Raw genomic sequence first — 13877 nt, forward strand, 5'->3', positions numbered from 1 at the left:
AAAGGATTAAACTAAATTTATTATAGTCTAACCTAGTGAAAAATAAACTTTCAACATCTTTCTCTAAATCCAGAGTAATTCAATAAAAAAGGTGGCAAACCTTTTGGCAACTCCTATAGGTAAAGATGACCTTGCTACTGCTTCTGCCTAGTATCTCCAACTCTGGGCCTGGCTGCCACTGAAGAGACCTCAATAAAGGTCGAAACTAGTCTGGGTAGTGGCCAATCCCTTAATGCATAACAGTATACATATCCACAAGGAGATGTGTTTTGCATTATGGGAGATACTGGGATAGGAGTGTTGGTAGCTTGCTCCACCTCTGCTACGAGCTGCCTTAGTGTTGTACTACTTACCCAGGTAAGATAGTACAACACTATATTCAGTCCTGAAGATATTTTCAGGCGCAAACTTTGTTTGTTCTCATCCAGGATAAAGGATTAAACTAAATTTATTAATAATGGTTCCATGTTTGGTCTCTAGAGCAGGGTTTCTGGATTATGTAAAAAATAATTTTAAAATACAAAAAAATTCATAAAAATGAAAAAAAAAATTCTTAGTCCACCCATAGTACAAATGTACTACAGGTTTACTTATAACCTTTCATAGATGGGAACCCATGAATAATTTGCTGACTGGATGAAAAAATGTTTGCAATGGGTGAGCCTTCTAAATCAGAAGTTCACAGTTGCACATAAAATATGAAGGCATACTGTATGAGTGTCACAGATATCATCATCATCAAATTCCTGATATGTACCCTCAAGGGCTGCATGAAAAACTTACACCATTACTAACTTCCTAACTATAATTTTTCGCCAAATAAATCTGCTACCTGTCAAGACTTCAACATTATCAGATCTTATATTTCTATCTCTAAGGCACTTTTTACTATATCAATCCACCTATACCTTGGTCTTCCTCTGGGTCTTTTTCCAGGCAACCTGGCAAAGAACAATTGTTTTGCTAATCTTTCCTCTCCATTTTGTTTAAGTGACCATACCACCTGAGATTAGCTCTGCTAACACATTCCTATATGCTAACAATATTAAGTTCTTTTGTAATATCCTAGTCTTTAATATGACATTGTCATCTGTTCACAACTCTAATCTTTCTCAGGACTTTCATATCTGTGGTTTCTAGTCTTTGGTCAAGTGTTTAATTTCTAACCCAACTCTAAGATCCATAAGTTAAAATTGGTAAGAACATTGTCTTGTATAGAGCTAATTTAGTGTTTTGACTAATTTCTCTCTTATTCCATATAAATTTATTCACTTGACTTCCTACTATACCAGCTTTGCTGATTCTGTTGTCTATTTCCATATTTAATTTACCATCTTCCCTAAAAATCATGCCTAAGTAGCTGAAATATTTTACATGTTCTATAGGGTCTCCATTCAAAATGCAGTTGATATTTTCAATGCTTCTGCCTATTTTCATTGTCATTGTCTTGTTATTACTGACCTTCATACCAATCTATTACAAGAGTTATTCAATTTAGTCAGGGAATCTTGCAGACTTGTAGCAGACTTATTTAGAAGTATAACATCATCTGCATAGAGTAAAGAGCTGAGATTAACATCTCCAATTATGATATCAGGTTTAATACCACTTTCTTTCATAATGTGATATATATAGATGATGAATAACACAGGAGATAATGGGATAACACAGATTGCACGTCTGTTGAGTGTTTTTTAGTACTGTGCTGTCTTCACCTTGTTTCATTTAGCAATTTTTCGAAATAATTACTCCATACATCAAGGATAACTTTTTCACCAGTTTTCATGTCACCTTTATCATCTCTAATTCCTTGTCTGACAACAGATTTAACATTAAACCATCTTCCTGTACTTCCTTCAATTCTAACTGCTGATTTACAACTCAAATAAAGATTAAGTATTGCTTGATATAATGCTCCATTGACACCATACAACTGTAGCACTTTAAACAGCTTCTCTCTTAGCACCTTGTCATATGCCTTTCCCAGATCAACAAAACTTAAATACAGATCTTTGTTATATTCCCATGATTTCTCAACTATTTGTCGTAAAGTAAAGATCTGATCCTGACAGCTTCTATTTGGCCTGAATCCAGCTTGTTCTTCACCAAGCTTTTCTTCCATAATTCTTCTCAACTGTTTCTCAAGTATACTTGCATAAATCTTAACAGGAACACTCAGCAGGGAAATACCTTTGTAATTCTCACATTCAATTTTATTTCCCTTTTTATATATATGAGTACTATGAGAGCTCTACTCCAATCATCTGGAATTCGTCTCTCTGTCCAGGCCTTCTGAACTATGCATTACAGCCACTGTAAGACTATTATACCTCCATATTTTGCATTTCTGGTTGAATATCATCCACTCCCACTGCTTTTCCACATTTCACGCTTATGATGGCTTTTTCTACTTCATGTATCGATATGTATTCCAGATTGCATGTCTGTGGAGTGTTTTTTAGTACTGTGCTGTCATCACTGCTTGTTTCATTTAGCAATTTTTTGAAATAATTACTCTATACATCAAGGATATCTTTTTCACCAGTTTTCATGTCACCTTTATCATCTCTAATTCCTTTTACAGCACTCTTTCCTCCATTTCTGAGTTTTTCAACAGCCTCCAGAATATTTTGCCACCTTCTTGATATTTATTTTCTATGGTCTTACCAAAGTCTTCCCATTACTTTTGTTTAGCTAGTTTTACACAGTGTTTAGCTTTCTTACATTTCTCTGTATTCTCTAAGAGCTGACTTATTTGACAAGAACTTTTGATAGGTTTTCCTCTTTTCCTTTACTGCCTCTTTAACTTCATGTGTCCATCATGGAGTGCTGATTTTTACATTTTTCTATCCTTACACACAACATCACCATATGCCTCTCTGGCTGAATCAATCAACGTTTTCTTCAAGATTTGCCACTGACTCTCTAAGATATGGTTCCTGTTCTCAAATGCTTTCATTTTTTCTTGAATAATGTTTGTGTATTTTAGTCTACAGTTTACATCTGAGAGCTGCTCAACTTTTATTCGCTTTAAAACTTTCTTACATGTTCTTGTTTTCAATATGAAATTCAATTTTATCCTGCTCGAGACTAAATGGTGATCACTTCCAATTTCAAATCCTCTGTACACTCTAGTGTCCTGCACTAGTGGGAAAACATCACTATCAACTATAACATAGTCAATGAGACTTTTCTTATTCCTTGCCTCTTCTCTCCATGTAAATTTGTGCACATTTTTATGTTGGTGTTAGTAATAACCAGTCCATGTACTGAGCAGAAATCCAACAGGTATTTGCCATTATTATTAGCTTTGCTCTTTTCTCCAAATTTTCCCAAAATATTTTTGTATGTCTGACAATCATTTCCTACTCTGCTATTTAGATACCCAACAAGGACCAACTTTTCTTTTTGCATTGTGTCAGTTTCTCTAAAGTCTCAAAAAATTCCTCCACTTCTACTTTAATAGAACCTTCTGTGGGACCATAGGCACATAAGTCTCATTGTCCAGTTCTCCATTCTCATATTTGCCCACATCACTCTACTTGAGAACTGCCTGCCATTCAAGCAGATTAGCCTTGTATTTAGTTTTGAATACTATGGCTACTCCTTCTTTCCCTTGATTGTCATTGCCTGAATATAACATTTTGTATTTATTGCTCAGAAAGATCTCCCCAGTTTTTGTCTTTTTTGTTTCAGTCACCCCTATTATGTCGATCTAGTACTTATCCAATTCATCAGCTAGCTCCATTTCTTTGCTATTCAGGCTTCTCATGTTGATTGTACTGATCTTGAACTCTGGTAACGAATTGGAGTGTCTTTTAGGATTTGTTCCGGTAGCTGACTTTTCGCTGTTCGCCCTGGTTTCCTGGCGAAAACAATGGGGGGTCTTGTTTAACCGGGTGACGCCCCAGCTGGAATTAAATTCTGTCATGTAGCAACATCATTTTTATATTTCGGTTTAAGCCAATAAGAATACAATCTGGTCAGCTAAATCCCAAAATGCCAGCCCATCCTCGTTTGTTCAGTATCCAAGTAGATACCTAACAAGGTGCACCACAAGAAGGTGAGGATTGGACATCAGGTCAGAAGCCCTGGTCGGTTCTCTGCATTCCTTTAAAGGTGATATGGAGGTCTCCTCTCAGTTATATAGCTTTGACCCTTAAGCACCCCGTGTCACAGATATGTTTATATGAAACCAATGCCTCTAGTACCGAAGTGCATAACATGCTTATGGTTGGAAAAAGAATTCTTCTAATGAACTTTTACTAAAAAAAATAAATAAATAAATAAAATTTTAAAAAAATGCATTTTATTCCCCAGAGAGTAGACATGGTCATTTTAGCCCTATCTAGATTTTAAAGACTGAAGGGGAAGTTAAAATCTGCACTAGTAGCTAAGTTAAAGTCACATGGCCTTCAATTCGTCAATAAAAACTTATAACTTACTGTCAAGATTAGGCTTATGTGCTGGTTTAAATTCATTATTAGGTTTAATGGAATGAATACAGTGCAGAAAAACAAACACAAGTCTAGTGGATCCTATATTTTGTGTGTTACAGATATCATCAGGGATACAATTAAAAGTGTCAAAGTACACAAACAAAATGCTTAAAACAATTAAGTGGGATAAAAGATAGACTAAAGCTTAGTCACATGAGGGGAACCCTCCATGGGTGCTGTTGACTAGCATTAGCTGTTGGGAAGGAGGTGTAAGAATTAATTTCCCAAATTTTCGGAAAGATTGACACAACCATATTTATTAATATTAGGTTGTTTTTTTAAATCTGCTGCTAGATCTGGAAAACTAATTCTTTTAAGAAAAATCTCTGAAGTTTATTGTTTTGAGTGTTTTTTGTGTTCGTTTTCACAATTTTAAATTGTATCCCTGATGATGGCTCTCTCACTGTGATGCAACATAGGATCTACAAAACTTGTGCATGTTTCTTTCTGTGTGTTGTATTCATTCCATTAGACCTAATAATGAGTATAGCTTACTGCTTTCAATAACAAGAGGTTTTCTTGCTTTTTAATGAATTTCTTGTTATTGCTCTGTGGGAGAAATAAGAAGGCAGAAAAAGAGGGGATATGATGAAAACATTTAGGCTACTAAAAAGGTTTTGTGGGATTAATGCACAGGAAATAATTCAACACTGCTAGTGGTAGCAGAACAAGAGCTAATCCCTGGAAACTGAGTAAGAGTGTAGTTAACAAGGGTATAAGGACTACATTTTTCACTTGGAGAATGGTGATTGAGTGGAATGGGCTGCCAGAGTCAATTGTGAATGCTTCAGTTGTCAATAAGTTAAAGTGAAGGTACAACAGATATTGTGCGAATATTCTGTCTCTCTCATGATGCAGCTTCAGACTCAAAGGAGGTGACCATACAACAATAAAAACAACAAAAATTTCATTACTACAAATTAAGTTTACCAGTTCGGCAGGTTTGTGGAATTGGCTATGATTCAATGTAGCAAATATATCTATGCATCTACAGTAAATGTGATCAACAAGAGATATGATGGCTAGGTAAAAGAAACCTCCTTCCATAAGTAACTCACTGTAAAAAAAATGGGATAATAAATCACTTTTATATTGTCATTTATTTATTATTATCATAAAGGTCCATTATTCACACAATACCTATCACACCTCTCCTTAAACTCATTCACTCAGAAAGTAACAATCATCTCTGTCAAACCTATTCACCACCATCAAAGCAGAAAATATAGTCCTAACACCTTTGCTAAACCCACTCCTATGCAATTTCCATGACTGCTCCTTTGTTTTCTCCTTTCCCGCCATGTACTGAAAATAGTCTTCAGTGTCAATCCCAATGGTTAATTTTTGAAGTCCACAGACCATAAAAACTATTCTCATAAGAAGCATTCCATACTGTTACAATCTTTGTTACTCGCCTCAAGATCCTCTCCACCACTTTTTCATCCCACAGAATCCAAGCATCCAGATCTGTTCACACTGGTCCGGATAGGGTTTTCTTAGGCCTTATATAGTGGAACAATAACCTCTTGATCCCTGCTTGTTAGTGATCAACAATCACATAATCTGATGTGCTGTTTTTCTACCTTTGCAATATGCCCTCTAAACTTCAATTCCCTGTCCTCAATCCCCCCCCCCTTTGAAGTCCCTGGCCTCATCAGTTTCCTGCAGTTCAGTTCCATCAACATAGTACACAGTTTCTGATCTTGTTTCTTCCCAAAGTGCATCTCCTTACACTTGGCCACATTAAATTGGCAGCCATTTACCTTTTTCCTCTGCAGCTAGCCTAAATGACTTTCATTTACCATTGCTCTTCTAAGTTTATCATCATCATCATCACCAAACAGCTGAATATTTCCTATATCATTGATGTACAAATTAAATAACAGAGAACCAAGTACACCCTATGGTACACACCACTGGTCACCTGCCTTCTCCTAGTCTCAACTCCTCCACAACTTGAATGTCTGTCTATCAGCCACCCTCTAATCCAGATCACCAGATTCATATCCATCCTCATTTGATCCAATTTATGCAATACACTTCTATGTGGAATGCTGCCAAATGCATCTGCAAACTCTAGCAATCTCACTGAATAGCCATTTCTCATATTCAACTCCAATGTCTCATATTCTTATCAAGTCTTGAATTCTGTCTTTCATCAATTTCTCTAATATCTTAACCACCATTCTTGAAATGTCGATTGGCATATAATTTGCTATTTCTGGCTTGGAGCTCCTTTTATGCAGTGGGACTATTTTGTCCTCTTTCCACTCTATTGGTGCCTTCCTAGTACTATGGCTTAAATTAAATAGCATGGTCAGAGGAGCTAACAATCCCCTTGTCACTGTCAGAAGAGCCTCTGTAGCTCGGCCAGTATAGACAAAGTCCTTTGGTCAGAAAGACCTGGGTTTGATTCCTTTCAGTGATGTGAGGAGCCTTTATCTGGCGTCTTTTGGTGAAAGGTGAGCTAGCCGGTCTCATACGGAGATAGGGGTTTTCACCTGGAAACTTGGGTTTTTCGTCCCCGTGAATATATGAATTATAGTCACAAATGCATCCCAATCATATGCTGGTCCAAGACTGGATAAAATGGGGGGGGGGGGTTGGAAGCAATGGTGAACTACCCTGTAAAAATCTCACCTGGAACACTTTATGGGCAGGAATACTTGCCTACAAAGAAACCAAGGGACAGAAAACGACTAAAGGGAAAAATCATCATCACACTGTCAGAAAACAAATGCCATGCAATCCCTTTTTTTGTGTTAGCACTGAGGTTCTGCAATATTTTAGGCACCTCCATTTGAAGTGAATAAAAGAGCCACTAAGATTGCAGATGATAAAACACTTTTTCATTACAAGAAGCTTTTCGTTATGTCGAAAGGCTGTTCAGCATGAAACAGTGCACCAGTTTCATAAAATATTTCTGTATTTACAAAAAAGGAGATTTCGATGTGATTTTTACATAATTTCATTCGAGGTCTAACATGTAATAATACACACGCGGAGTTAATTCTAAAAATTAACCTGGTACTTAATACAACCTCAAAGTTGCATGAAACTTAAAAAGTTTATTAATAAAAAGATATCACCTCAAATTTTTTCTAACAATCGAGTATGAACTTTATATGCATACATATCGACAAAAAAAAAAAATAATAATAATTAACAGAATAAAGTGGTCGACCACACAAGCATCTTCTTACTTCGTAAATCTCTGTATGACATATTAATACTGAATTTTTTTGTTGCTTGTTTGTTAAAAATTTAGCAATAAAAATCTACTAAATAAGTAACTACCCTAAAATAAACATAAACACCAACAATATTTAAATTCTAGACGTAATCATTTCAGCAAACATAGGACCCCCTAGTGAATAAAAATAGAACTAGCCGATTACAGCAGTTTGGGGATTATAAAATAAATAAATAAATCAGCTGGCGCCTTTTTATAGGAGTAGGAGAGGTCGTTTTGGCTCTAATTTTTGGTGACTGAGGGGGGGGGGGGACAGTTCAATTTCTAAAGACACAGCAAACAAATAAAAATAAAATAATATTTAGAAAAAAAAATTCTTTGCTCTCGCCAGGTACTAATGTACTATAAGTTTATAAACTTCCAAAGTCCGATGATATTAATTTTGAAGAGGTTGCCTTTGGGGTACACATTCTGGGGAAAGAAAAGTGAATTAAGCTAAATAGAATTGAAGTAGAAGACCTGAGCTGATGTTGGCCACAAGCTCTCAATGATTTTTAATTGGCATCTTATTATTATTATTATTATTATTATTATTATTATTATTATTATTATTATTAAAACGGCCTCGCCTACTCTGTATACGAGAACAAAAAGGCGTTAGCTGATTTATTATTATTATTATTATTATTATTATTATTATTATTGTTATTATTATTATTATTATTATTATAGCTTTAAGGCCTCATCAATAATTTACTTCATTTCACATCACACAACATGAGAACTAATGTGCTTAATTGCGGATTAACATACTGTGTTAAAAATCAATTTCTTCCATTATCTGTTACCAACACACCATGCCATTTATTGCTGAAAAAGTACTTTTGTGTTAATTGCATGTCTTCTTAGATCAATTTACTTGTAAACGTATGATGAAAAATTCGAGTTCCTGGGAGAAAAATCACATTCCAAGCAAAAATATTTTCCTAATACAGTTGAATTGAAACTATAAACTTCTTTCTTCTAACATTATGGAACTCGAAATGCGGATAAAAAATATATGAATACCTTTACCGACAGCAGTTGCCTGGCATTTTTCCTTCCAGCAGGCTTAAAACGGTCTTACACATATATAATTTGTTAAGCTAAGTTTCAGGTCACGCAATAATTGGATTACAGTCGAGTGACAGTATAATTGTGTAAATCTAAGATTTTTATTTAGATATATATTTTTTGAAGTTTTTGTGCTTTCAAATCCATTGGAATGCACAAAACATTGATGTTGAGTGTAATAAAAAATTTCCTGTTTTATATACTATATGTCAAGCATCTGTCATCGTGTAACCTGAAAGATTTTATACATATGTTATGACTATTGTTTAGGAAAGTAATGTGTAGTTTTAGTAATTTAAATGAAATCAGCAATTTAACTTATCAAACTTAAACCAGAAGTCAAGTACGTTGAGGATGTGTTGAATTCTTGTTTTCATTTCTTATATGGAGCTATGCATAGCTCTTTCTTTGAATCTTCTCTGTTGGCAACTGGAAAGAGAAAGAAAGCATTGCTGTATAGCGTGTATGTTTAATGAATATACAGTATGGCGCAAAAAAAAAAAACATTACTAAAGAACTACAACGATATATGTTATGGAATAAATCGGTTTCGAATTCATTACTTTTTTTTGCGTCTACCGTATATTCTAGCAAACTGGACTGAAATTAATTAATTACATTTACTTTCTTTGCAGTAGACCACAAGAAGAAAGGCCGCTATAAGTTCGATTATGGTCAAAAACGAATTATCATTTACACACCTCCAGGGAGTCCAAAGACTTATCGAGGGAGTGTATTTATTCTACAACTCTTCGTCATACTACTCCAGTAATCATCATCATCTAACACCAACGCCATCTACTGCCGCCAACTAACACCACTAGTACTTTCACAGACAATCACAAACATCCATGCCCAAGGCTGGATTCGAATCCGTAACCTTTTGGCTGGAGAGCAGATATGCTAACTACTCGGCCAACCAGGCGGAATGCTTCTTCTAGAAGTAAACAAAGCCAATTTAGCCATAATTAACTTTTGAAGACTCATTGCAGCTACTCTCAAACATTAGTTAATCACTTAGAGCTGATCCAAGGCTATAAATGATTGTAATTAATAAATGATTGTAATAGGCATTCCGTGAGGATCTAGTAGACAACTGGCGCAACTCTAGATCCCTTACCCTATATTTATTGTCTGAAATTGCTATGAGTTCCATAGTCGATTTTCCTTAAGCATCGGGATTAAACACCTCAGATTCTGAGAGAAAAACTCTAATTGTCCGTAACAGTGATCAACGAATTCAAGAACTGGTAAAAAAAAAAAGATTAGAAAAATAGTTCTTTTTGCAACTTGAATCGAACTTATAACGATCTTTTTGTGGATAGCCTAACAGTACGGATGCAAATGTCATTTCCACTTGCTACTCGGGCCTGTTGAAAGAAATTTCGAAAACGATATTGAAGAATTTTCTGTTAGTAGTGATGCTCATTATCAAAAAATATATAAAATTCTAGATAACCCTGACCACTATGTGGCTTTTTACGACCTAGCTTCACTTCAAAATGTAATGTACATATCCGTAAGGAGATGTGCTTTACATTATGGGATACTGCTAAGGTAAGTGATGTGAAGTCAGTCCTCCTTTGCCACGAGTTACCCCAGTCTGGAAGATACTTCAGATGCAAACTATATTTGCTTACACTTAGATTAAGGATTAAACTAAAATATATAATTTAAAACGCAACAATGTACGTGATATCTCTCTTCCTGCTGTCCCAGAATACAATTTTGTTGAAGTTTATTTTCTAGAAAATAAACTTCGACATAAATAAACTTTGTTCGTGTTTCACACAGCCATTCTCAAAGTTATGTGCTTTGGTCCTAACATGGCAACAAATGGGATAGATAATGATATCTATGAATTCTTCTTCTTTTTTTCCATAGTATTAATATACTTTTCTCTCTCCTGATTCAAATACCTGCTCCATCCAGAAATGAGCGGATGGCGGAATCATTTTTAACCCTGTCTTGAATACCCCCACCTTCTACAAATCTTGGGTCGATTGGCAGAGGTTCTGCTACTAATGACTCACGAAAAAGTTAAGCAAATTTGAGTGCGGTTAGTAGTTGGAAGAGATCCTGTCGTTCGATGCTGTTGGCACACTCTCCCTCGATGAGTCTTTAGACTCCCTAGAGGTGTCACATAATAATAATAATTAAGAAATAATATTTAATAATTCAACGTGTGCTAAAAATCTCAAGAATTCGATGTTTGTGGAGTTTAGAATTCAAACACCAAATTTCAGCACTCCGTCTACTTTGCATTTCTGAACATCTTAAAAAAACTTTCCAAATTTAGTTCATTATAATAACTAATATTTAATGACGTATAACACCTATGTGTATTGTTGTTTTTGTTGCTTGGCGTAATTATAAGGATCATAATTTTTGTTGCTTGGTGTAATTATAAGGAATCAGCTTCAAATTTGGTTAATTTGAAGCTGAAGTTCTAAGATATGTGGGAGCGCTGCGGCATGTTTGTTTACGATTGGTTTAGAGCGCTATGTTCAATTTAGTATATGGTAATATTAAGAAACGTTTGTGTTTGTCGCTGTGTTGCTTATTAATAAATGATTAATGTGATTTCTTATTATTAAATTGATTTATTTTGTGCCTTGAAATGGCTGAGTGTACTGTCTTTCGCGAAGGTTCCTGGAAAAGTGAAAGTTTTTATAGAGCATCATTACAGGTATTGGCCTTAAGCGAAAATGATGCTGACGTTAGTTCGTATTGCACATTTGACAATTTTTGTCCATATGAGATTTCCAACAGCGAAACTGTCAGGGAAGCGAAAAGTAGTGATTCAGATGATCTCAGGCGAAACATCCCGGAAACAGAAATAGATAGTTCCGAAATGACTGTACCTTTTGATATAACGAAAACAGAAAGCAAAGTTAGAGGGGTAAGATTAAATTTGTGACAACACTATGTCCAGGGAAAAATTTCCTCTATCTCCCCCAAAACCTCGTTTTTATGGGGAGAAGGAATTCCCCTTGGGCATCGTGTTTTCAACATTCTCCTTAAATTTTTCACTATGATGCTCAGTAATCAAATTGAAGCATCTTTCCTCATAACCTTTTAATGCGAATCCAAATTGAAGATGTGGTTTAATCCCTAGTACAACAGTACTATGAAAGATGAAGGAAGCTGAGATTTAAATAAATCTCCGCTAGATTTGAATGCATGTTGATTACGGTTTTTAAGTGAACCTGGAAATGTAATCAGGTGTAAGTTTAATCTGAGTATCTTCGAAAAAATACTTTTTATTTTTATTTATTTTTTTTATTTATTGGAACCCTTTTATCTTTTTAAATGAAGAAATAAAACCACCATTAAAACACGTTGGTAAAATGTTGTGAATACATTTATTTTGGTAATTTGTGTATGTATTCTATAGTTTGCTAAGTTTTTTTAATTAGTGCTGCACTTGATATTTTTGTTTTTGTCTGCTTTCAATAGCATATCATTGTTCAGCCATGTAGGTGAATCCATGTTTGATCCAGCTGTACCATTTCCACAGAGTAGTCAGCACTTTTGTTATTTTTCTTTGTGTGCAGGGAAACAGTATTTATATGTTCAAACATTAATCTCAATAGGATTATTGAGATTAATGTAAAACAATGCACAAATTATAATGAGCAGAAATCATTTGTGCATTGTTTTACGGATTGTTGTATACTATCTCTAGTTGTCTTGAAATATACTTTGGAGTTTGCATGGTGCATTTCCGCTGTCAGAAAATAGTGCATTGCAGAGCTGATACTTTATGAATGTTATTTTATGAATAAGTCTCCATTATTCCTATGAATAATTTACCTTCAGTTTAGTCTCAATTTTTAGGACTCCAATATTGTCAGATCTATATTTTGTTCTTCTGTCATTAAACACAGTTTTTGCTAACCTTTTCTGAATCATTCTGTTTAAATGACCATTCTACTTTATATTAGGTGTGGTCACATGTTCTTGAATATTATTATTATTACTATTACATAACACCTCAAAGGAGTCCAAAGACTCATCAAGGGAGGGCACCTGCTCTACAACTCTGCTCCACCACTTAATCCACCAACCACAGCGAACTGCCACTACCATCATCTACACAAACTCCATCTACTACCCACAACCACCACTAGTAGTTTTTGAACCTTGAGTGTCCAAGAGCAAAAATCCCTGCTACCTCCATATGAGATCAGCTAGCTCACCTTCAGTTGAAAAACACCATCTAAAGATTCTTCTTGTCATGATGAGAATCAAACTTATGCCTTTTCCAGTTGAAGGGCAAAATGTACCGTCATAAATACCATACTGCAACATACCATTGTATTATCAGAAAGATAGTAACATCATGTTCATTTCAAATCTCTTCATTTTTAATGCGATTCTATCCTTGATGATATCTAATCACTCTCTCGATTTTTCTCTGAATTTTCATATGATCAGCTCTTTTATTGCTAACACAATTTTCAGATCCATAGTTGAATTGGTTTGAACACTAACAGGTATACTGTTAGTGTCTAATTCAATAAAAAGTTATTCATGTGGTTTATCACATCTGCTTTGTTTATTCTATTATCCAGTTCCATATTCAATTGGTCATCTTCACTAAAATTTTACTGCAATATTTTGTTAAGTGCGTTCTCAATTGGGAATGCCCATTTATGTCCTGCCTTTCCAGGAAAGGTTGGACGTAAATATCATCCCAAGGAGAGAGCGATCGCCTTCAATATCCTCACAGAAGTTCTCACATGGTTGGCAGCTGCCCATGAAGTGATTGCCAGTCAAATGGGAACTTCTATGAGGAAAAGATATATTGTGAAATTCACAGGCTTGAGATTATGAAAAGGCTCAGGAAATAGCTTGTATGGAATGAGGAGTTGAGTAGAAAGTAGATCAATGTTTCTTGAGTGTTTTCTAGAACTGCCTAGTAGAGACAACGTCAAAATGTATTCTAAGGGCCAGAAGATTAAATAAGGTAGGTGTGAAATGGATGAATGTAGAGAGTAAACATACAATACAGAGGAAGGTGTTATAGAGGCAACATGAGATGAGTGGTAATAATGAATTCCATGTAG

At 35.1% G+C, this 13877-nt stretch overlaps 2 protein-coding genes across 4 annotated transcripts in view; one reads left to right on the plus strand and one right to left on the minus strand.

The window, feature by feature from the left end:
• The window catches only part of LOC150102935 (intraflagellar transport protein 38-like), a 232937-nt gene extending 225098 nt beyond the window's left edge, over nucleotides 1–7839 (minus strand). The window contains exon 1 of one of the 2 annotated variants that reach the window (XM_090397326.1): nucleotides 7703–7839. In XM_090397326.1, coding sequence (XP_090253452.1) covers nucleotides 7703–7724 — 22 coding nt within the window. In that variant the 5' untranslated portion in view covers nucleotides 7725–7839. The other variant, XM_090397327.1, reaches the window with a different exon arrangement.
• Nucleotides 7840–11337: 3498 nt separating this feature from the next.
• LOC150102936 (uncharacterized) overlaps nucleotides 11338–13877 on the plus strand; it is an 87360-nt gene continuing 84820 nt past the window's right edge. The window contains exon 1 of one of the 2 annotated variants that reach the window (XM_090397900.1): nucleotides 11338–11707. In XM_090397900.1, the coding sequence (XP_090254026.1) occupies nucleotides 11426–11707 (282 nt within the window). In that variant the 5' untranslated portion in view covers nucleotides 11338–11425. The remainder of the gene's footprint in view (nucleotides 11708–13877) is intronic. The other variant, XM_090397901.1, reaches the window with a different exon arrangement.

This window comes from Typopeltis vanoorti, chromosome 9 (assembly GCF_054136105.1).
Source record: "Typopeltis vanoorti isolate ZY-2024b chromosome 9, IOZ_Tvanoo_1.0, whole genome shotgun sequence".
Taxonomy (NCBI): Eukaryota; Metazoa; Arthropoda; class Arachnida; order Uropygi; family Thelyphonidae; genus Typopeltis; species Typopeltis vanoorti.